Source organism: Coturnix japonica, chromosome 13, assembly GCF_054131305.1.
Source record: "Coturnix japonica strain WE chromosome 13, WE-NBRP24, whole genome shotgun sequence".
Taxonomy (NCBI): domain Eukaryota; kingdom Metazoa; phylum Chordata; class Aves; order Galliformes; family Phasianidae; genus Coturnix; species Coturnix japonica.
This window is the reverse complement of record NC_140675.1, coordinates 8,620,538-8,645,583: the sequence shown is the minus strand read 5'-3', so window position 1 is coordinate 8,645,583 and position 25,046 is coordinate 8,620,538. Positions and strand designations below refer to the sequence as shown.

The 25,046-nt window shown below is 42.5% G+C and overlaps 1 protein-coding gene and 1 pseudogene across 5 annotated transcripts in view; both read right to left on the bottom strand.

Annotated features, from left to right (window-relative positions):
- Positions 1-5,906: 5,906 nt before the first annotated feature.
- Positions 5,907-14,749, bottom strand: LOC146758670 (ubiquitin carboxyl-terminal hydrolase 42-like; annotated as a pseudogene). The gene is made up of 6 exons (XR_014933756.1): positions 14,611-14,749; positions 13,374-14,096; positions 12,904-12,992; positions 10,752-12,230; positions 9,971-10,272; positions 5,907-7,524 (listed from the first exon to the last, which is right to left on the bottom strand). The product of XR_014933756.1 is annotated as a ubiquitin carboxyl-terminal hydrolase 42-like (transcript).
- Positions 14,750-17,308: 2,559 nt separating this feature from the next.
- The window catches only part of BFAR (bifunctional apoptosis regulator), a 43,242-nt gene continuing 35,504 nt past the window's right edge, over positions 17,309-25,046 (bottom strand). For 2 of the 4 annotated variants that reach the window (XM_085513812.1, XM_085513817.1), the window contains one exon: positions 17,309-17,341. In XM_085513812.1, coding sequence (XP_085369938.1) covers positions 17,329-17,341 — 13 coding nt within the window. In that variant the 3' untranslated portion in view covers positions 17,309-17,328. Of the gene's footprint in view, positions 17,342-18,533; positions 18,896-25,046 lie in introns of those variants that run through there. The other 2 variants (XM_085513810.1, XM_085513809.1) reach the window with 2 other exon arrangements.

Below are 25,046 nucleotides of genomic sequence, written 5' to 3'. Positions count from 1 at the left end.
GACTGTTTGAATAAGAATTAATGATTCTGACTTAGGTCTTTTTAGGGCTCAATGGACTGCTCAGTCCTGCACCAGGTGGTGGCACCTGAATGTTTGCCCCTTTCTGCTTCATGCAAAACAGGCTGGTGATGTTGGTCCAGTTAATCTTGTCTCAGTTGTGCAGCACACTGTTTGCTTGCTTTACAGTCTTGGCACAAACCATGAGGAGAACATCTGTAGAGGACTGTCGAGCCTCGTGCTTGGTGTTGATGTTACTGCAACAGCAAAGTTCACAAACTTGCAGGCAGTTGCTTTCCTCTGACAAAGGAGGTAATTTGGTCCCCAGTGTTATCAGTTGGGCACTTTTTTGTGAGCACTAAAATTGACTTCAAACCTTTCCATGAAAGACAATCAAACCTGAAGGCTTCTTCCTTCTTGGAAGCTGCGTTACCAGATGGACAACTCAGGTTGTTGTGCATCACTGGTGATTGAATGTAGTACCTGGATTTCATTGTTGCTTACTCAGAAATTTTAGTAGATATTTCTTCTTCTTCTTCTTCTTCCCCCCCCCCCCCCCCCCCCCCCCCTATTTACAGCTGATTTTTGACTCATTTTCCAAACGAAAGGCAATTTGTGTTCTCAGAAAACTAAGCTGTATGTGATGGAGAGCACAGAAATCAGTGACACTCTGAAGGCTGAAGAATTTTAAAATGGTGGATGTGGTCCAAATAACCTCTGAGTTTGTTTGGGTGATTGATAGCTGGGTGATAGCTGGCTGGTAGCTGGGTGATAGCTGGCTGGTATCTGACTGCAGCAAGCAGGAGCAAGGCTGCCGTGCTAGCACTGCATTCATCTCTGTTAAGGCTAAAAATAAATATAAATCTAAAAAGGCATTTATTGTTTTTTCCTGATGCGCCTTCTACAAATATTTGGTATATGGTAACTTTTCCGAAGTCTTTCAGCACTTTAGTTTTGAAATTTCTGAGTTCTGTGTGTCACCAATGCAGTGACTGGGCCTCGTTAACTATTCCTTGTAAACTGCTGTTGCTTGTGGGTCAGTTTGCGAGAGGTTTAAGAGCTTCCACGTGTGTCTGCATGTCCCTGTAGCTACAGCTGGCAAGGGACTGACAGAGAGATTGAGGTGCTACTTCTGTAGCTTTCTGTTCTGGGTGTGCACGATGTACTCATGTTTCTCTGGCCTGCATGGCAAGCCAGGTCTTAAAATATCAGAACATCTTGGTGCCTATGGAAACAGGTGTTTGGTTATATTAAAAACACTTCCTGAAGCTCTTCCTAAGCTGTTCTTGAGTGGTACTTTCCTACAGCAATAATAGGAGGCAAGAAAACAAGGAGTGACTTGTGCAATGGTAATGTACTGATGCCTCAGTAGTACCTGCTGTCCCTGCTGCCTCAGTGACAGCAGGGGTCAGAAGCTGTGCTGCTGAGGTGGCTGTGGTCCTGTGGCCACCCCTCACTCTCTGCTCTCAGCACTCAGCACTGACTGAGTGGCCTCTCCAGCCAAGGCATGGAGGACAGAGAGCGCGGGCAGGTGTGTGTTGGACAGTTGATCTGCTGATCTTGAAGGTCTTTTCCAACCTAAACGATTCTGTGCCCAGGCCAGCAGCATGTCTTCTGCCTAAGTAAGTGCTTGGAGTGGTGTCTCTTCATGTATTTTCTTGCTGAGGTGCAGAAAATACAGCAAGGTGAGGTTGGTACGTGAACATCTTTGTTCCAGGATGGCACTGCTCTGTGTTACACTTGGATGGTGTTATCACCATTAGACTTCTGGTTTTAATCAACAGGTTCTGAGCATTCAAATGTAGTTATTTATAATGCTGTGTGAGCCAAGGGGGATTTAAGAAAAAAAAAAAAAAAAAAGCACCCAAAACTGTTCAAACAAACACCAGTTGAGAGACTTTCAAGAAGGTGTTATCGGGACATGTCAAAGAGCTGCTATTTATTGCGCTGTTTTTAAAAGCATTTCTGACCATTCAACCACAAGGGTGTGATTTTGTTTTGTGTTGGTTTTGTTACAAAAAAGAAGTTGCCGTGTGCTCAGATGAGTAAATTGTCTTCTGTTGCTCGGTTCTGAAGAACAGATAATGGAACACTTGCAGTTCTCCTAGAAATAAACTGCAGTGCATGTTCTGTGGTGTCAGGTACTCTACTGTGCAGTTCCAGGGTTGTATTTCATGGCAAATTCACCACTGTGTCCCCATTTCTTTTATGAAATATACAAATGATACAAATGATTTACCTTCAGGGGGACTTTTACTGTGGCTCTGTGGGCTGAGGACCCTCCTGTGTGATGTGCCAGATGTTGCAGGATTTATTTCTGTGCTTGTTTTGCAAGTGATTTGTTTTCTCAGGGTAAGTCATCAGACCATACATAGCGAAACCTGCTGCTTTCAAAGGAAATGCTGCTGCTTTTTTGGTTTGAGAATCTGAAAATCTACTGTTGGTGTGAACAGGTGCCTGTGGGTTGGAGGTACTGAAAGGGGCCGTGCCCAGGTCCAGGCCTGGCTTGAGCTGGAGGTGTTTTTAAAGTCCTTTTGTGGAGGTCTGGCTTTCTTTGTGAGGCTCATTGGTGCTTTTATTTCGAAAAGAGAAACCTTTGAAGAAATAAAAAGAGCCTTTGAGCTGCAGGGCTTTGTAGTGCTAGAAGGGTGGGGCAGGGACAGCACTGCAAGATTTAAACATGTGGTGTGAGCCCGGGATCTGAACATGGCAACAGGGACAAAAGCACTGGAAAACACCACCGACAAAGCAGTTTCCATCTCTTGCTTTTCCAGACAGTGCGATAGCCCCGGGGCTGAAGTGTTACATAACTTTGGGTAATTTCTCTGATGGGACAACCTCAGTGGGGACATCAGTGGGGGTCACAGCTGCAGCCTTGTCTTGCTGGGGGGCAGATGCTCGTGGTAGGATGTATAGGCCGTGTCTGCATCAGGTCCTCAGCAGCTGTGAGGCACCCAAACACCAACTGTCAGAAAAATGACAGTGGAGGTGAAGGAGACTTTGTCACTTTGGATTGATGATAAGCAATCTCAGCTGACTGCAAAGTCTGAAAGATTCCTGATGGTGAACCTGGTTTGAGGTAAGCAAACAGCTCACGGTAAACCACAGGGACTCAGTGGGTTACAATGAGGCAGAAAGTAAATCTTAACTTGAGCGAAGCAGATTCCTTCAAGAGGCCCTGGTATGTTTACCTGAGTGCTGATGGTACCCCTGTGGCACTGGTGCTCACTGATCCTGTTATGTGTCAGGGGTTCCAGGGAAAGGGAGTGACAAGAACCTAGACAACCAGCACAAAGAGCAGGAGACAGACAGTGAAGCTCCCTCGAGCAGAGGAGTCATTATCAGTCCAGTGAACCATGAAGTGCCTGTCTCTGCTGTGCTGTAAAGGTCTGGCTGCTATCAGGACTGTACTTTAGTCTTTGTATGTGTTGCTTATCTAAATTTTAGCCATCTCCGATTTGGGACTTTGGTTGAAGGGATGGGCTGCTCTCTGCAAGCTGGCTTGCTTGTTTCCAATGGAAGCCCCAGATTAGCCTGTTTTTGGCATGTGTTTCTGATTAATCACTGGGGATAAATGCCCAGGTATAGACCAGGATCTTGAGAGTAGCTCTGCAGAGAAGGACCTGGAGGTCCTGGTGGATGAAAAACTGACCATGAGCCAGCAGCGTGTGCTTGCAGCTCAGAAGGCCAATGGTATCCCAGGCTCCAACAGAAGATGGGTGGCCAGCAGGGACAGGGAGGTGATTGTCCCTCTCTGCTTTACTGCCACGAGGCCCCATCTGCAATGCTGCATGCAGGTCTGGGGGCCCTCAGCACAGGAAGGATGTGGAGCTGTAGGAAAGGGTCCAGAGGAGGGCCACAAAGATGATTAGATGGCTGGAACACTTCTCCTACAAAGACAGGCTAAGGGAGCTGGGCTTGTTCAGCCTGGAGAAGAGAAGGCTGTGGGGTGACCTCATTGCAGCCTTCCAGTATTTAACAGGGGATTGTAAACAGGATAGGAATAATCTTTTTACAGGGGTAGACAGTGATAGGCCAAGGGGGAATGGTTCTAAGCTCAAGAAGGGAAGGTCTAGTTTGGATGTTGGGGAAATATTTTAGAGGAGGTGAGGTGCTGGCACAGGCTGCCCAGAGAGGTGTGGATGCTCTGTCCCTGGAGGTGTTCAAGGCCAGGTTGGATGGAGCCCTGGGTGGTGTGCCCCTCACCCCCTCAGACCCTGGCAGAGCCCCTCCAGCTGTGGGAGTGCAGCAGCCAGCTGCTCCTCTGCCAAGCGACCTTTGCAAGGGTGTAAACTGATGTGGTTTTACTAACTCCTGGTCTGAGGTGATTTTGCTGGTCATGGGCTTGCACGTCATCCTTCTGCAGTCGCGGAAGGAGCTTCTGGGAATTCATCAAACTCCTTTCCTCTGCTAAGATTGATCTCTCTCAGTGCTGAATATTCCTGCAAAGAAATGCTCTCAGTAGTGAAAGCCCAGAAATGCTGTAAAGTTATGTTGCAACGTGTAGGCTTGAAGAAATGGTTATAGCAGCTTTGTCTTGATTTTGGGTGTAGGACAGCAGTTGGCCTCCCTGAGCTCAGTGGGTGGAACAGGGGCAGGACAGAGGACACCCTGCTCATACCACAGCTAATTAGTATCCCTCATTCAGTATGAGTGGAGAAATTGGTGGAAACAGTGAGACTGTGACAGTTAATTGTCTCACCTGCAAACAACAGGTACAAATGCCATGCTGGCCTCTTGCTCTGAATCTGTGTGCCCTTAGAAACTGTCAGATGAAAGATGGTTAAAAGCATGGTCAGCCCAGGTGATGCACACAGCAGTCCCTGCTGCCCCCTGGTGCTGTGCTGAGCTGTGTGTGAGCCCTCTGTGCAGTGGAAGCTGTGGCACACAGCTCTGGCAGAATGAGTGCTGTGTCCAAATAACCATTTTGAAACGTTTTCAATGGGTACCAAACTGAACAGTACAAACCAACAGCATTTATAATACTCCATTATAACAGCACATACTGTTAGAATTTTATTACATATCCATGTACTGATTCCAGCTCGCTGGAAAGGTGAAGGCTGTTGTAGAGCAAATGCTGCAGATTAAGACTCATCAGTTTCTTTCCTAATTGGAAAATGTCTCTAGTTAAAATGCAGAATGCACCTGGTGTTGGCCAGTGCTTTGGCAAATGTACTGTAAACCATCGCTTAAGAATGTAACGCTCTTTGCAAATGCACTGCAGTATCGACGTTTTCACTTATCAGACACACTTGCCTGAGCCTGGGCTTTCTCAAAAGCAAACTGTGACACTGTTTGCTATTGCACAGCCTCATTACCAGGAGTACCAGGAATACATGCACGTTAATGGCTCAGGTTCTTTTTTACTTTTTTTTTTTTTTTTTTTTTTTTGGTAGAGATTAAGATTTAATCTGACAGGTGGATTATAACTGCTCTTTTAAGAGCCATTCTTTTAGGGAAAACTTAAATGATCAGGCTAAGGAGAGGAAAAACCTTCCACTGCAGAATCTATTTCATAAAGTATGCTATAAGCATTGATTTGTGAGGAGCTGGAGACTTCCATGTCCTTTGAGAACCACTCCAAGAGAAGGGAAGGCCTTGCACGTCCTTTCCGTGAATCTCAGTCACACTGTTCAGCACCCATCTCTGCTGGGCAGGCACCGAGCCCTGCTGGCAGCCCTGCCACCGCAGTGGCTCAGCATGGAGCTCCAAGCTGTTGGGGTCACCGCATCCACCACACTGTGCAGCTCTCTTCCTGCAGCCCCAGCGATGCCAGAGCACAGCAGTCTGCTGCCATGCTCCTTTCAGACATCCAGCCCAGAGCTGTTCATTGGACAGAGACAAGACATCAAACCTCAGAGCCAAAGGACAAAAGAGGAAAAAAAAAGGCAGATACAGGACAGGTGTGCATTTTCTTTGTCACGCTACTTTATGTAACTTCACATAACTGTTGCCATAGGAACATTATGCAGGGTACACTTATGGTTTGGCTTTATGGTGTTCTCCACGTAAAAAAATCTTACTTAAAGTACTTTATTTAGCAAAAAGTAACCTCCCTCCTCCGTTAGCGCTGCAGAGAGCAGGAAGCTACCGCTGAGCTTTCAACCTGTTGCCTGGTTTTGAAAGCTTCTAACTTCAAAGAAGAAATATTTCTGCATCCTTGTCTAGGCAGCTGAAGTCCTCATTACTTATCTTCTCTGGGTACTCCGACAGCATCTTCTCACTACGACCGAAAGGAAGATCTGATTTCTTGATTATCAAACACACTTGGTAAGCTATCAATTCACATGACATATTGCATGTTAAATAACTCAAGTAAAAATTCACTTTAACTTTGCTGTATTTATATACTATATAAATTTTACATGCTATATATTTACAGTGGGGCAAGTGCTTTTTATCTTTAAAAAAACAAAGATCAAACTTTAGACATCTCTGAACAACACAGCTTGTATAAACCAGACAGATTATTCAGATGAACTGTATTTAATACAGGTTCCCCACTCATTTCCTGATGCAGGACCAGTGAATAATAAGTGCATCACAGTTTGATAGCATTTAATAATAAAAAATAAAATTACAGTATGAATTTGTCTGTAACTAGAAACTTTAGAGACGAAACAAACAACTGAGACTTGAGACAAGTATAAAAGAAAATGTAATAAAAACATATGGGAATATACAAATCGTCTGGAAGATACATTCAGAACTGCATATTCTGATCGTTATGTTGCACTTGCTGAAAACCAGAACGTTTTCTCCCAATCTTGAGTGTAATTAAGATGTGAAATAAATTAGTTTCTAGTGACAGACGTTGCAGAAAAAGGATGAAGCTCTTGCAGAACTTGTTGGAGTTGTTGGAGAGCTCGTGAAGTCTTAAATAAGTCTTTAAATTAAATATACAGACGGTCAGTTGAAGATTTTATAATTCCATGGTTTTCCTGGTCGCTTCTGCACCAGATGTCTAACTTGGAGTAACATTACATGAATAACACACAATCAACCTGAGTCTGTAATTAAGCAGCATTTGAGATGTTCTATTCCAGGGCATTAGTTTCAGTGAGATATTCACATGGTAATTTACAATGTTCAGCAGTTGTAGAAAGTTTCGACTATTTTGGATTAGAAGTCCATTTTAAAAAAGAAAGTCTCGAGTTAAAAACTAAAAAAAAAGTTCTTTCATGGTAAAATTCTTCACAGAAATCTGAAGCACCACTTATGATTGGTTTTGTTTTGATGGTAACTTTTCTGTTTTGATAAAATCTAAGTATGGATGGTAAGCATGGTTTTGATAACGTTGTCGGTATTGATGGCCAAAGGTCTTGGTTTTGGTTAATGGTTAAAGTCACTGATGGGAGTGCTGGGAAGGCAAAAGCCATCACATTAAAGTCGGATCTGATGGTGAGAAGTGTTTGCTTTTGATGGTGAAAAGTTGGTGGTTTAGATGGTTGGTGTAGGTCAGAAGTTGGTGGCTTTGATGTTGTTTTAGTTTGAGTATTGAAGGCTTCAATCAGTAAACTGCATCTGAAAAACAAAGGGAAGAAATGTCATTCCCTGCTGTCAGATTCAAGGTGTAGCTGTCTGGCTCACTGATTGTATTTCTAAACAGAGAAGTCCCAAACCTGCATGCAGTTTGGTCAGCTCTGTAACTGGGGAAGGCTCCTGAGGGCCTCACAGCGAAGTGACTCTTTCAGTCCCATGTTAACAACTCTGCTAGCTGCACACAGCATATTAGGACAACGCTTTCACAGTAATGGGCACATCTTATCTGAATGTCTGCTTAGACATCATCCTTGTTTGATTAATGATCTTGTGGTCAAGATGACCAGATCTCAGCTGAAAAAACAGAAGCTTTCAGAAACTTGCTAGAGAACATAGGAACACAGGAAAATAAGGGCTTTAAAACTTCTCCCTTCTATCTGCATTTTCCATAAGCCGCAAGCTATCAGCAGACATTTCCATTCTTGCTCATTTATTCACAGTAACGTGAGTCCGAGTGAACGGCTCAACCTAGCAAGTCCTTCTCAGTCCTTCACTGTACTTTCTTACTCTATTTTTGACTGGTGTATGAAAAAAAAGTTTGCCATCTGCTGGCTAGAGAATTCACTAGAGCCAGAAGAGCATTAGATGCATTTTCACCTGTGCTATTGTTCCTGATTGATCACCTGGAACAGAGATACTTAGAATTTAGTACAAGTGGGATTCTTTTGACTTTAGCATCATAACAAGTCTTTTTTTTTTTTTTTTTTTTTTTTTTTTTTTTTTTTTTTTTTACAGCACTAACAGTCGTCATTTCTTTTTGTCAACAAAGGGACAGATTCTGTATTAAAGCTTACAATAACATGTGATCAGCCAGCCTCCTCCAAAATATCATATCTTTAGATTAAAACTTGTGGTTGTCAGCATCTTAAAATATAAACATGTTCCTCAACAACTGTACTTCACCTTGGGGAAACTTTCCTGTACCTGAATCCACCAACTGTGGCAATTTACCTCCTTATCCAAACAATGCAATTCCCTCAGGTAAAAATCTCTTCTGATACTTAACTTCTCCAAATATTGAAAGGCAGTTTGATGTAAAGCAGGAAGAATAATTCCTTTGCTTCCTGTGCCAGGATGACATTTACAGCCCTGGACTGTTATTGAAAGGGATTGCCAGGGATGGTTAAGCCAACTGATAATTAATTATAGGTAGGTATAAAATGTCAAGGTTCAAGATGAAGCTTGCCTTTGATACCAAGATAGAGATTACTTCCGTTCCCTATAAGAGGTAAACAGATTTGGACAGGGAGGGAGACTGATTTTCAGAACAGACGCAGTAATGCAGACGGTATTTTTTGGAGTACTGATACACTGTATATACAGATATTTTAATTATGTGTAAATTCATTTTTTTAAAAAAGTGAACCTTTAGAAACTTTACAGCCCTGCTGAATCAGCATTTCTCTATAGTCCTACAACTAAATCAAATGACGGTAATTGATGCAGCAATCTATCCTATTGCGAGTGCTTATTAAAACATACAAGCAATTAGGACTGTGACCTCATGTCATTAGCAGGCATCTAAGGTTGTTTCTACATAACGCATACTCTGTTTAGAAAAAAAATAGTGGAAAACTTTGTCAAATTCAATGTTTAGAGGCTGTATTTGTTGCAGTGTGGTTCTTCATCATATAATACTAGAGCTAATTAATTTAAACTGTATTATCTACTGAGAATCCATGTCAGGATGCTGAGAAGAACAGCATGTTCAGTGTGAATTTAGTCAGGGACTCAGTTTGGTACTCTCTGTATAGAAAACTAAATACCAACTTGACTTTTTTATACTAAAAATGGGGAAACAGCTATTTTGTCAGCCTGTTGCTCTGTATTTTTAACCCAATGCAAATAGGAAAAAGAACTCAACGTGCAGTAAAACAACAGCAAGAATTTAACATACTCTCCGGGTGTTAAATTATAAAGGATTATCTGGAGGGTTAGGAACTGTGTGTTCAGTGTGCTTAGAAGGCAGATCTGCATCCAAAACAAATCTGTGTCAGTATTACCACCAACTTATGTTCCTCTGAATAAGCAGTCAGCATTAGTTCTGTCTTACAATAAAGCTGAACAAATATTTCAACAAATTATTCTGGCAGTCTTTTTTTAGGCAGATGGTGTTTCTGTATAGCAGTACCAACCTGGAAGTCTCTGCTTCCCTCTTGACTAGTCAGCCTCCTTAATTTTCCCAGTTAGTTGGACTGAATCTAATTTGCTACCTTACATCTCTCCATCCTGTTTACCACATAACCTTCAAATTTAAACCCAAAAGATTTGTTTCTCCACCTCTTTACTTCAGACTTTATTTCCTAGTGATCCTTCATGCATAAGAAAAAACTTATACTACAGATATTTCAGCAAGCATTTAAAGGTTGTTTTAATAACCTCCATATGAATTATAAAGGAATTCTCTAAGCATCCAGTGGCCCCTTACCTTTAATACGCTCCATGGATGTAATGGAGATTTAGTTCTTGATTTCACTCACGCAGGAAGGTTTCCCTTCCTTGCTGGGTTGTATAATGGGTTGTATACTGCGTCCATTTCTGTATTGCTCACATAAACAGTCAGCAAAAGAGCAAGATCCTTCCTTCTCCCATGTTTTCTTCAAGAAACGAGGATCTAAATATTCCAAGAAGCCTTTCAATTTCCTGATGTGTTTCTTCTTTTTCATTTTTTTCTTACGTTTGCGATTGTCATTGTCAAAGTGGAGCACAGAGTAATCCGAATCATGAAGTCTGAAGGAAACATGCAAATTAAAAATAGAAAAAAGATGTGGCACTTGATGCATATACAAAATGTTATTAATTTTACCACAGGTGATGACTTGCAGCGCGTCAGCTACTTTGTGGTACTTTGTGCGCATCTAACTTTAGATGCAACAAACTTAAGCCCTCAGATTGAAGGACAACAGGTCCTGGTTTGTAAACGAATCACTAACATTGGCTAGTTCTGGAATATACGCAATTAAAAAAAAAATTTTTTACCTAATCAAGAATAGTATGCAGACGTGACTCTAACTATGTGGTCCAAGTATAGTTTTCTAATACAATTCAGCAATATCTTTCCTGTCTTCATTCGATCAACCTAATAATATTGTCCCCAGCCAGATCATGCTATAAAACTAAGTTAAAAACAATGAAAAAAAGGAAGATATGAGAAACACCCAGAAAAGAATTAGGAAAAAATTGCTGAGTATGCTGGAATCCTTGCTTACTTGTAATCCTTCTCTCGATGTTTATCTTTGGACTTCTTTTTCTTCTTGACTTTCTTGTACTTTTTCATCTTTTCATCATCCAAAACCTCTTTCTCTACCTTTCTGCTTTTCATTTCTGTTTCACTTTCACTACTTCCTTCATATTTTCTTTTTCTGTTGCTTTGTTTTCCATTTTTTGGGGAAGAGTACTCAAAATTTGAATGAGTTATCACAGGTGGAATTACACGTCCTTTGTGAGAGTATTTTCCAGATTGCTGCTGCTGAGGTACTGAACAGTGCCGTGAGTCTGTTCTGTGGCTGCTAAAGTGACGTAGGTCCTCTTCTCTAGAGAGTGAGTTGTGAGGCCATCTGCTTTTGTAATGATAATCCTTATGTGACCTGCTGTAAGCTTGACTCGATCTGTCAAAATCTTTATTGTAATGGGAGAATTTTCTTTCTCGACTATCTCTTCTTGCATGAGAATAATAGTAATCGTTGTAGTGTCTGCATTTTTGCCATCTCCAGGATTCATCTTGATAGTATCTTTCTCTGCTCCAAGTTCTCTCTCTTTTGGAATGGTAATATCTGTTCCTGTCTTGTTCTCGTCCTCTGCTTCTAGATCTGTAATATTTCCCTGAGTTTCTGCTGACATCAGGGCTGTTTCTTCCAGTATAGGAAGATCTGTATTTGTTTGCATTGCAGTGCTCCTGTTTATAGCGACTTTGCTTATTTGTTTCCACACTGTGATAGCACATCCTCTTGAGGGAATGAACATCTGGTTTGCTGTTTTGCTTCTCCCTCTCTTCTGTATCAGAGTGTTCTCTTTTTCTTCGGTAATGCTCTTTGTCGGTTTTTTTAGAATCATATATATATTTATCTTTTTTTCTATGCTTATTTTCTTCACAATTCCTATGAGTCGGTCCCTCGTTTTCTCTAGAAAATTGACTTTCCAAAACTTTATCCAGCTTTGTAATAGAAGAGTCATTGACAGGTGGTACTTCTACGTAGTTAGTAGATATGTCCTTTGTATCTTGGCATTAATCTGCAGTATCCAGACATGCAGGTTTTTTAGAACTACATTCAGCATCAGACTTTATAGAGGAAGCCTGCCCTAATTCCTTTTCAGTCTCAGGAGACCCTTTGATATACAAAGGAATTTTTTTTGAAATGAGATCGGGTTCTTTTAATCTTCTAAGTTTGTTACCACAGTGCTCAGACTCTTTTTTGTCAAGGAATTCATCTTCAATGTCCAAGGATCTTTTCCTGACCTTGTGCTGACCATTGATATTGGGTTGTGCATTATCAGCTTTTGTTATAATACCTTCAGCAACTTCTTCTTTGGTAAAAATGGTTTCAGAATCTGGTTGAATAAAAAGATTCCCAGCCTCAAGGCTCAAGTCAGAAGGAAGTTTCCTGGATTCTTCATAGACCAACAGAGCTTCCATCATTACTGTTTCCATAAGAGAATTGTTCTCAGAAGATTCCTGAGGTCCAGGGACACTGCGCAAAATAAAAACACTTTTCTTGAAAGAGATGAAGAAGTAAAATTCCATTATACAAAATTAAGTAAAACGACCAACCAACCACAACCCACCCACCAAAAACCTCATGACTACTGGAACCCTTTTTAAGACACTCAGTTTAAAAACCTATATTGTATTGTTACATGCTCCTCAGCTCCCAGAAAAGGTGCTTTTTTTCCATCTTGCATCTGACTGTATTGCAATAAGACAAACAAAAAAGCCCAACACGTCTTCTTCTACTTGCTGTTCTGACTACCATCAATAGCCAAAACCACTCTATCTACTCTCCCTCTCCAACTAGAAAAAACAATTGAAACACAGATTTCTCACTGACTCCCAAAGGAGAGAGCAGATGATGAAAATTTATACTTACATATTGTAGTGCTGTAAAAAAGGAGAAATAGACAACATTTTTACAGACAACAGAGGAAAATGGAAAAATATTCTATGAAAAAGCAGAAGTTTTCCATGGGTCACCAACCTGCACCTGAGCAATAGGTGCTGGGCTGATCACCACTTCTGCTCGTAACATTAGACATATGGAATTGAACTCTCTCCGCTGGCTTAAATCTCCCAATTTAAGAGTATGTGGGCAGGTAAAACCATGAAAAAGTTGCAAAAAATCTTGTAATCAAACTTTTTCATTTTACCTTATTTCCTCTGACAAGCTGTTCAACTGGCCGTTTGTAAAGGAATCTAAGATCATTTCTTGAGGGTCAGGAGACAAAGCTATAGGCATCTACAATTACAATGCAGAAGTTAACAGGCAGAAAAATAATGGTATTTGTAGCAGTACTGCAGACTAGTGTTTTCAGAATTTCTACATTAAATGTAAGCAAGATTGCTTTGAGTTAGATGTGCTTGCTACGCTTTGCGTGTAACTCCAACTCACTCCAAAAATATATGTAATGAAATTTATGAAGTTTTATCTCAGGGGTACTTAAGTAAGCTGGCATGTTCTAATATCAGCTCAGCTCTGCAAATTCGAATGGGATAATATCACAAAGTGCTATGAACAAATTTGTGTTGTTTTCTCAGTGTTTAGCATGAATTGGGAACATTATAGCACTCCTGAATACATCACAGGTGAGAAATTCTAGATGGAAAAAACATAACTTACTGTTTCAAGCACTCCATTGGTTTTAGAAAATAACATTTTGGAAGGTTTAGCAGGTGGGAATTGGCAACTGGAATCATCAAGTTTCAGTCCATTCAATTTAGGCTCATTATCTAAACTATTAGCACCATTTAGTGTATCATTTGTTGGCAGCTCATGCTGGGATCTTTCCTCTTCAGCATTCTGATAGGAAGAATGGGAATTCTGCAATGTACAGACTTTTCCAATCAAAATTCCATTAGAAGATATTATGTTGCAATTCCTTGTAAATAAGGACGACAACTCTGATTTTCCTGAAGGCTCTGTACCATAAGAGACTGGATTATCAGAGCTGAGTTTAAGATTTCCATTCAACACTGGCTCAAAAAAGATTTCATCCATAGCGTCTTGTTTGGAAACATTATTAGCAAATAACATTGATGCATTTGAGGTAGACTCTGCTGCAGAAGAATCTGTAAATGTGAATGAAGGAACAGACTTGTTTAGCTCCGCCTCCTCCTCCAGAGCACGGCAGTCAGGCTGTGACGCTGTCTGAAGCGCAGGCAATTTGTTATGAATACTGATAGTGATTTTCTGTTTTTTTGATGGGTTAGTTATTGAAGGCCTGGTAATTGCCCAGTTTTGAACACAAGCTGTGGGTGGAGCTGAAGATGGCCTTTTTAAGGTGACACCAACAGTACTGGCATCCTCTTTTGAAGATCCATTTCCATTTAAACGACTTGAATTCTGTGTTTAAAAAGAAGAGATTGCAAGATGGATAAATGCAAATTCGACCAATTGTCTAAACACCTAAAAAGAAAAAAACACCACCCTTCAAATACATCCAGGCAAGCACAATAAATGTTTTTTTCCTAGTTTCCTTTTACTGAATAATGCTTTCAAATCAGCATCATTTTTTAAACCCATTCAAACAACTGCTGCAGAGAGCTACTCCCAAATACACTTATTTTCCCCTTCAAACATACCCGTAAAGCCCCAAAATAATTGTTCTGTTGGTCGGATATAAGACAAATGGATTTCACTGTCTCACCTAAAGTGACACTGATAGGAAAAAGATTTTTAAAAATTATTTAAGTATTAGGAGAGTATTTAAATAGTAGCATAACAGCTGTGAAGAAAGCTGTGCAGAGGGAAGGAAAATAAAACTAAGATGCTGAAAACAAATAGAAATCCCACACTCCACTATCAATTTAGTGCCATTATCTGCTCCCCACCCCCTTTGCCTACTCCTCTAAATTACCTTAATCATATGAGGAGGAAGTCGTGGTCCCATAAAATCATCCTGCTTACTATTAGTCCCTCTCTGACCAAGGAATGAACAGGGATAAGACGGTGCAGGTAAGTAAAAAGTACGTTCTCCAAGTGTCTAATCGTAGCGCCTTCAGAAAAGAGTAGTGATCTTAGTTTAGAGTTTGTCTTTCAGCCTACTCTTGCATTAAATCCTATCCAGCAGTTTTAGAAGAACAGTTTATAGGATACAGAAGTCATATATGGAAGACTTAAACAAGACTGCAAACTAAAAAATAGTGGTTTTTCTGCAATCCTTTTCAGAGTAATAACTTAGTCTTACACAACTCACCACCTCACTTTCTCCCTTCTTCTAAATTAGCCAGCTACACATAACAGCTACATAGCAATTTGCACATAGTAGCAATTTAAGGCCAAGCAACGGACACTAATAAATGTCAGGGAGTTTCAAGTTAGACAGAACTGAATTAGATCTGCATGTATATGTTTATCTGAATTCTTCAAATGGTATTTTACTAGTTCAGAAAGAAAAACACTAGAAAAGAAGAAGAAAATGTAAATAACAGGAAAGTAAATGTGCTCTGAACACATTTTAATATTTGTTGTTACCTGATATAAAACAGTACATAAGCTTGCTGACTAAGAACTGTTTTGATGTTACTTCGCACTACCGTAGCATCATTCATCTGATACCAAAGTCCATCAGCAGCCTGCAAATAAAGACAGTGGTATCTTTAGATAACTGCTTGTTTTCCAAATGAAATCACTAATAGGACACCACAGAACAACATATACACAAACATATAATGAAATCTTCTGTTCTAGAAACAATGGTTACCAATAACATTTTAACTGGTCTACCTGCACAAATGTTACCATGTTAGAATGATGTTGATATCTACCTTGATGAAGCAGAAATAGTGTCCCGTATGAGTACTGTCTCCACTATGTACTAAAACAGTGTATAAAGCATAGAGAAGTGGTTCTCCGATTGACTGTGACATGTAGGCACAAAGATCTAAATACTCAGGATATTTCACTTCCTAAAGAGAGAAGAAGAAGATACAGACATTATCTCCAAATACTTCATTTTGCTAGCACACTGCTGTCAGGTGAGTTTCTTGGGAGAGAGCTAAGAATCCTTTGGGAGACAGGAAAGATGAAAGCAATGTATGTTACAGTACTTCTGCCCTCCTTTTTCCAAAGAGATTCTTAATTGAAACAAATTTTACATCCAGTTTACATCTAGCTTGTGAGGACTAAGAATCTGGGATGCCAGCACCCTAAGCCTTATCATCCTGCTACCTGCAGGAAGCGCAGATGCCAAATGTTCATGAAATGCATTCCTTTCCAATGCTTCATTTAAGTAATGAAATGCAAGAAATCTTGTTTTTGTTTTTGTTTTTTTTTCTCACCACGCTACATTAAATGCAAAATCACCCCATATGCTGTTCTGAGCCCATTGTTAATACAACATTCAAAGCCAATTTCTACAGGTAAAATCAGACAAGTACAGTTTTTTCACAGAATTACTGTTGCTATTTCAACCTCAGAGCTGTCCCACAGACTTCAAATAGTGTTAAAAAGTACTCACACGACTGGGTGTGCTCAAGGGAAAGCATGTAGTTGGCAAGTGGGGGTGTGTAAGTCAAACACTGTAGAGCAGAATTAATAAAACACGTATTGCCAAGATTGAAGAGTCCAACTCCAACAGTTTGTGTTTGCTGCCAATCCATACAAATCTTCTCAGGTGGAAAAAGAATCCTTTGTGGTGGAGCAATTCCGTCGTTAATGACTGCAAGAAGGTTGTATTTCAAAACATGAGGGTTTTTTGCTTGTTTAAAAAACAAATATTTAAAATATAGCATTCTGCAGGAGCACCCAAAAGAACCAAGTATAATCCAAGAGAGGAAGTCTTATTATGGGCAGCTTTAATAACACCACTCCAATTTGCTGGTCAACACACCGCGTTGGGGAAAAAACCACATTCATTCACCCTTTTTAACTTTTCGAAGGCAAGACAAACTATCATTCTGTTTTTACTAATGTCAACTTCATCTACAGTTACTCATTAGTCAAAATGATTTGGGATTTTGAAACTATATGGCAATAAATGGAAGGATGAAGTAAAAACAAGTAACTATCAGAGAAGACAGCCCGATAGCTATCAGATTTTTCCCCGAGCACTGTCATCACTCAAAAACTTCTGCATGGCAACAACAAAGCACACTTTTCTTTGCAAAACAAAAAGACGTGGATGAATCTGCATACTAAAAATTACCCCCATATTTCAGAATAGACTGTAAATGTATCAAGGTTAGGTTCTGCAACACCAATCTGCTTCAGTTTTCTTAGTGAACTCACAAACTTGAATTCTACTGTTGAAGCCTTTATCCCCCAGCAGTCCCATTATTTCACACCAGTGAAACAAGAAGTGCATTTCCTACTTTTGTTTTGCTTAGAAGACAGACAATGGAGGCCTTATAAAAGACCACCTAAAAGACCTTACCTAAATCCTTAAGGGTAAAACGTTTAGATCTTTCAGATGATGTACAATAAATAGCACCACCACGTCCCTGGTTCGGATCTTTTCCAGGTGGTATCCGGCCCCAGTTGCGTGACTTCATTTTAGTGGTGGGCTTCTTGGATCTACCAGATCGCCTCGATGAGGACTTTTTAGACTTTGAAGATTTTGGCTTGTTAACTATGGTCATTGTTCATATCTGCAACAGAGACAGAAGTGCTGGTTGACGTAAGAACGTCAGCATTACACAAATAAGAAATTCTGTTACTTAATCTCAAAGAAATAGCCTGAAGAACTGAATAGCTAATGTAAAGGACTTAAAGAAAACCCCAAGCATGCAAAATCAAAATGTCTACCCAAAACTCTATTGGTACTACGTTAACTCCTGCACAACTAGCGACTGATGACATCTACGCTTTCAAGGGATTTCAATCCATTACAGTTACGTTGTTTTGTTGGTTTTTCTTTAATATAAAAACCTATATGGCATTCTCTGAGGGCAACCAGTTATTGACGTATTGCTGGTGGTAGAGCACCGTGACTTTAAAGCCTGCCTGTTTCTGTTTTGTGTGCACAAAAGTAACTGCATTTAGCTGTTATTGTTTTGCTTTCTTCCCAGCGCTCACTTTCTATCTCACTGTCAACTGCATCCATCAAAACAGGTTTCTTGCAATTCTATAATAACAGCTTTAAAATACTATTCTTTTACAGCTTTGACATGCTGTTCTCACATCAGTTACTGATTCTGAGTCAGGCTGTGAGGGCTGTTGGGTCAGTACCACAAGGTGTGCTTTCCAGTCCCCAGGGGGACGTCCATGCTCTGCTGTGCTACGATTCAGGAGGAGATGCTTGGCCTCGCTGTACTCCTGGGAGCTGCATATCTCTGAGCCTCAATGCCCAGAGAAATCTTGGAAAAGGAGAGCAAGAAAAGGCCTGCGCACTTCTTTCTGCTGGAGTTTCTTTGGCCCCTCTATGAAATACTGCCTTGGGTGTAACTCTGGCAGCAGTACTTGTGCTATTTTGCACCTGCCACACTTGCAGCTCCTACTATAAAGTGAAAAGATAGATGCTTTTTGGGCTGTTTCAATGACAAAACAGACCCTCAGCCCTCAAGGAAGACTTCAGTAACTGATTTAAAGTCCATTCTGAAACACTCAAGTCCTTCCTGAGACCTGCTTAGGTTTCAAGATGACAGCACATTAAAGACGTGTAACTGTGTATATGTAGTAAGGAGCCGAACAATGATGTGAGGAGTTATCACTGTCTATGGGTAAATGTTTGCTGCTGCCCTACTGCAGCCTACACATTAGGTGAAGGGAACCAACTGAGCGGGGGGTTAAACCATCAACTAGTTTCCTATACTGGAATGACAGAGAACAGCATGAAGTGACTTCAGATTTATGGCAAAACTTGATTGCTATTTATTAGGTTTATGATACACTGAACAAAGCACAGTAAATTTCAGTCTTCTAGTCTTCTACAGACTTCTAGTCCCACAAATGACACCTTGTGTGCATAGCCTCACATTATCTATTTTGCTCTTTAACTTGTCAGTTAAAAATTCATTTCAAATCCATTCCACATACATTTTCCATTTCAAAGAAAATAAATGCAAAACTAAGAAATTCATTTAACTGAGAAACGAAGGCATCCTTGTCCTATGGGAAGACTAAGGCGGCAGCTCCTGGGCTCAGTGACTTTCAGATAAGATCCAGTCTTCAAACTGCAGATACCAGTGACATCTCCTTTTTTTCTGATTGAAAGGGAAAATGTTTCAACAACATATTAAAAACCTATTTGAGGGACAAGAAAAAGAATCAAACCTGCATTGAAAAGGAAAACAGAAGAACATTAATCCACACAAAGCAGGAGCATTACATGGAACAGCGAGACAGACCTCGGGGGTCCATTATACTGGCAGCAGGTCCCATCAGCGTTACAAAGGATACATCGGATACCCTCTTTTAAAACACATGGGTTTTTGATTTGGCCGTAACACCTCTCTGACAAAGAAGTATTAAGACTATAAATATCGGTGGAGTTTCGTTTACCGGCGTCCTACAGCAATGAACAGCACCGGACGCGGTTCGCGTTATCTCTGCACACTCTCCTCAGTGCAGTTTTCCTCAACACACTGAGAAGGAAATCATTAGTCTGCAGTTCAGGTACCGCCTGCCCCGTCCCAAGCTCCGCTCCAGCCCCGCACGGCGGTGAGAGCGGAGCGGAGCGGAGCGGCCGCGGGATGTGGCGCTGATGGGAGCGGGCGATCTCCGCCAACCGCGGAGGCTTAAGGCTTTGTGCGCAGCGCCCAGGGAGCGCTCACGGCGTGTCTTAGGACAAAACGCACGTTTTGGGCAGCGGCTGTAAAAAGCAGAAGACGCGCACGGAACAAATCCGAGCCGCGGCGGTCCGGCCGCAAACGCCCGCGAGGCAACGGCCGTACAACCGCGCGGCCCCTCCGCTCTCCTCCCTCCGCCCGCCCCCGGCAGCGCCCCACGTCCCGCACCGCCCTGCCCCGCCGCAGTGCCGCCCCAGCGCCCGCCCTCCCGGCCCGGCTCCGCTTCTCTTCCCTTCCCGCGTCCGTACCAGCGCCTCACGGCCCGACGGTGAAAGGTTCGCGCATCGGAGACACAGTGACCATGGCAACGGGGCGGGGAGGGCGGGGCCGGGGCAGCGGGGCGAGCCGGGACCCCCTGCCCGGGCGGCGGCGGGGCTCGAGGGCGGCCGGGAACAATGGGGCGCCGCCGCTCCGCCGCGCGGCATTTGGGCGACGCGAAACCCTCCTTTGTGGCTCGGCTGCCGGTGCCTTGTGTTTCATGTCTGCCTCGGCACACCTGGACACGGACGCGCCGTGGGCTGCCTGGCTCAGCTGCCGCTCGTAGAGCCCGGGCTATTGCGAGGGGAGGGGAGAAACAGGGAGAAACAGGAGCTTGGGACGGAGAAACGGGCAAGCTTCATCTTGAGATGGAGGTGAGGGAAAGAGGGCGGCGTAATGACTGACGTGTCCGGCCTGGGCTTGGAAAGCTGTTCTTGGGCGCCGGTCGTTGAGGAAGAAAACCAGGTGAGCTCCCGCTGCCGCGGGCTGTGCAGTCCTGGCGCAGAGGCGCCGCTGCCGGAGGCTGCACGAAGTGGAGGAGGATCGACTTAACGGGCTCAGCGAACAACGCTCCTCATCTGAAAAGTCCCGTAGGCGCCGAGTGCCAAAACAGCAGGAGCGGTTTTGCAGCCCGGTTAACGAGCAGGTTCTGACCTCCCCTTCCTCCTGTCCGCGGGCTTCTTTCAGCGAGAGCCGGCGGTGCGGGACGAGCTCTGGGGCGGTGCTGGGAGCTGAAACCTGCTTTGAGCTGACCCGAGAGCGGGACGGACGGCAGCAAAGCGCCGCGAGCGGGTGGGCTGCAGTTACTGCGGGAAGAGCTGCTCCTGTAATCCCGGAGCGCTCTCGTTCCCGTCGTGTTTGTTTGCTTGTTTTACTAATGAACCGCCGCTTTGATGAATGTTAGAGGGACCGATACTCGGTTTCTTTTTTGTACCCTTTGTTGCAATACGTGGTAGTTATCCGTGCTCCAGAATTACAACTTCCTCTTTCCTTTAAAGAAGAAAAAGGGAAAAGAACAGCAACAAATGATGAGAGGGAGATGGGAGCTACGGCCATCGGTGTGGCACTGCTGGGGCTGCGCACATCGCTGGGAGCAGCAGGGGATGGCTGTGGGACAGCCCCAAATCAGCGGCCAGAGCAAAAACTGCAGCATCGCTCACTGAGAAGCATTGCCTGTAAATAGCGGGGCTGGAAGTTACAATCAGACGCACTGAAATCCGTGTTCCTGTTGCAGAGCCGCTCACTGCGAGCTGTGGTACAGATGGGGAGATCCTGCCGCGGTTTTGTGTGTTCGCTTCTAGTGACAACTGCCCAGTTCCTGTTCCCTTCTGTCTGATCTGTTCTCTTAGCGATGAGTTCTTCAAACCTGCTGGCACTCCCAGCTGATGTCTGACTGGCCTTAAGCGGTCAGATCACGGAGTGGTGTATAGCCAGCTGCCTTATCTCTGCGTAGAACAATCCAAGCGAGCCAAGCGTTTCCTTTTGCTGGTGCCAGAGATTTCCTTCTCTCCGGGAGCAAGCCGGGATCGGCAGCTCACTGCCTGCAGGTCGGTTGTATTTGCGGGCTGAGGTGCGAATGAGGTGATTTACCACTCGATGGCTTCCAGCGGGGATACCCTCCTGTGTTTCATTCTTGGGTCTGTCATTTGGTTCAGGTGTTTCTCCACGTTCTTAGGATGCATTTGTGCCCGTCTTCAGGAAAAATGCTGCAGTTCTAAGCTGTGTCATCCTAAACGGATCTGGGCAATACCAACAATTCTTATTCTATGTATTAAGTATGCCTTCCATCTTGGGCGTGGGCAGGAGTGCTTATTGCCTGTCAGTACAGGCAGCTGGAAGGTGTGAGCTGATGGAGCTGGCAGATCCATCAGTGGATGGGGTGTCGGGAGGGAGCGGGGTGGCGGCTCTGTCCACCTCTCTAATTTGGAGAGCATCTCAAAACGTTCTTACATTAAATGTATCCCTTGGGAGGAAGGGAACCTTGAATCTGTTGCCCTTCCTTGAAGAAGACAAAGGTGTAAGTTAACGTGTGGACTTGCATTTCCTGGCAGGCACAGATTATTGCAGGGCAACGTGTCGCTGTTTGGGGCGAGCTGAGTAATGTCTGTGTACTCTCTGGATGTGATAGAGTGAGGGAATACAAGAAAAGCTGTTCAGAGCAGCAGCTGTGGAGCAACATAAACAGCATGAGAACCAAGGACACCTCAGGAAGTTGAAGAAGAGACTCACAGCTCTGATTGGATATGTGCTTGCATGGACAGTTGAAAAGTGTTTTGTAGAATGCTTTGTTGACATGTAAATATCGTTGGGAAAGTTGAAAGGGCGACTGGGAAAGTTAGAAAACAAAAACTTGTGAAGGTATATAAGGGATGTGAGAACTTGTAATAAACAATTTGGATCATCCACATCTGAGTCCGTGTCTCAAATGCTGCAGCACTGTAGTAGAATCATGAGTCTGAAACGTGTATTTTAATTACTTTCACAAGACTGACCAGGAACCTGCCTGAAAATAAATTAGAGAAATGGAATGGTCTTTGATCTGAAGAATAGGACAAGTAAGGGGTTACAGGGCAGGCTGTGAGAAAACCATCCTACAGATCATTATGCTTATCTGTGGTGTTGATTCCAAAGTGTTTATTTAAAAATCCCAGGGAAATGTTGATGTCTTCAGTTTGCTTCTTTGTTGTCATACATTTTCCATTTTCCTTTTAGATGCCATTCTGTTAGGAGAATTTTCTCTGTTAGAAGTTCCTATAATGTCTTGAAATGTAGAACCCGAATAGCAGGTTGTTGTTGCTCATGTCCCATTGTTTTCAGGGTGCCTCGAGAACAGGAGCAATTCCTTTTTGTTATTTTAATGTTAAATTCAAACTAGTCATGACAACAGCAAAACCAACTTCTTTTTTGTTTCTGAAATAGGATTTATTTAGGCCGTGGTTGGAATTTAGCAATAGAAGTGGTCGGGCAGCTTCTCCATCATGAACACTTCTCATGTTCCTACACCTCTGTTGCCCCCTTGTGAGTGCATGAATTCATCTGGCTGTATGGTGAAACAGAATTGATACACGGGCAAAACAGTGGCTGTGTATTGAAACAAGGAAGGACTCCCTGATCTGGCTCCCCTTACAGCCAATGCAAACAGTTGCACTGACAACAGGAAAAAAATGCACTTGGAATAGTGTCCTGAGATTGTCACTGCTCCACTGGAAGCGATATCCAAAAAGAACATGCAACAGGAAAATGAAGAGTTAGACAGTAGCTGTGTGGCACTGTGATGGAAACAACAGCAACCACTGAATATTTTACTAGGCAAATCCTAAGGATCAATCTAAGCACGGTTTTACTCGCATTTGTCACTCATGTTAGCCTGAGATGGCACTGGACTTTATTGCTGTGGTGTCAGAACACGTGCAGAATGGGAGATAGATGTGCTGAAGAAGTTCAGTGGCTGCTGTGCTAACACAGCAGATACAGCAATAGGTTTGTTGACTGAAGCTAACCTGAGAACAAAAGCAAAAGGTCAGCATGGGTATTTTCCCCCTACCTAACCAGGTAATCTTGAATCATTCTCTGTAAGCAAGATCAAAACCCTGCGCAATTGTCACTATTATTAAGTAATATTTACATTTTCCATCCTTATGCTTTTTTGCAGTTCTATCATGTCTGTGTAATTAGCTTCAGGTGAATGTGATTAATTGTGATTTAGTATTTTTTTTTCCAGCTGAAATTTCAGTGGGTGCTGGAGTTGCTGACTCAGTATGTAGCTATTCCATGAGGACTGTAAGCTGGAAAACTGAATCCTGCACTCTGAAAACACCCCAACTGCGCTCTGAGATGCAGTCAGTGAAATGTACCCTCACTGCTGTGGAGGGCTGGCAGTGTCCTGCAGGCCTTTGTGTCTCTAAACAGACTAAACAGACTAAAAGGGTAGGGGCAACAGTTGGGTAAAGCCTCTTTAAGGCTGCCAGTGAGATTATCCTTTTCCTAGGTGAGCTAAGTAGGTTAAGTATCTTCAAATACTCTAAACTGTGTCTCTCATATCCTGAAAGCATTGGAACAGTCTGCTTCTTTACAGGCTTAGGTCTAAATGGCTAAATGCTACACTGCATTGCCTTAATCACTGCTAGTCCTCAGGTCTTACCTATCTCTGACTTTTTTCTTATGCTGCAGAGGAAGTTCAGGCCCTTCACATAGAGATCCAGCCATCTTAATGCCCAGCTATAGACCAGCTTCTCAGTTCCTGCAAACACTATAAGCAGTTATTCATCAGCTGATCTTAGCAGTTATCATTATTCCAAAAGTCAACCAAGACTCAGGCTTGCACTAGTAAATATGGCAAAGTATTTTCAAGCTTAGTATGAAAATACCTGTAGGTACTTCAGATTCTCCAGTGACGTGTTCCAAGTCCCAAAAACATTTACTTTTTCATTTATTTCACTCCATGTTAGAGAACATAATGACAAGCAAAATTGTTTTAATAATCTGTTACCTAAAACACAGCAGAACAAAAGATGCTTTGGAAAATCACAGTCATTCTGAGAAACTGAACTGAAATAAAATTTTAAATAAGGAGTGGCCAGACTGGACTGGATTCTGTCAGAGAAAGTTCTTTTGGTCAGAAAAATACCAAGGGGAATGTACTTGGCTGGTGCTTTTGGCCTACCACGTTTGGGCTTATTTCTGTGCTCATATTACAGACATCAAAGTGATGGTATATTTTTCCTTTTTCCTTAACACCATTATTGAAATAAAGGGCTCAAAACACAGTTTCTTCAGAGAGCAGGGAGATAAGGCTCCTTGCCCTCCCTAACATTTCACACATGCTTTTACAGATAGAATGTACTTGTAGCATTCACCCTTCATTCCTATCTGCAAAAATAACGTTGGCTAATTTTTTCACTCACCTGAAAGGGACCACAGACCTCAGAATCCTGCTCGAGATTTTTGGGAAGCAAGTGTAAGTTATGGTGCTACCACTGCTAGATGTAATAGCTTCTGCTGCAAGCTGTATCATAAGCATGTAGGTATACACAAATGACTCCTAAATGTATGCAGTTTCAGAAGTGGTAAAGAGTCCCATACAAATTACCTAACGTGATCTATTTAATTTCACAAAGTTTGCATTTGCATCCACATTAACAGGCAGTTACAAATAATGGTTCAGATGGAGGAGCAAAACCTTTCACAACAGCAACAGTGCACGTGGGTAGTGCACACTCAGCAAGAAGCTGCAGCATACCTGAGGGCTGGGAGCAGTGCTCTTCTCTGTCACACCTTTGTGCCAACCATATTTACATTGATTTTGTGT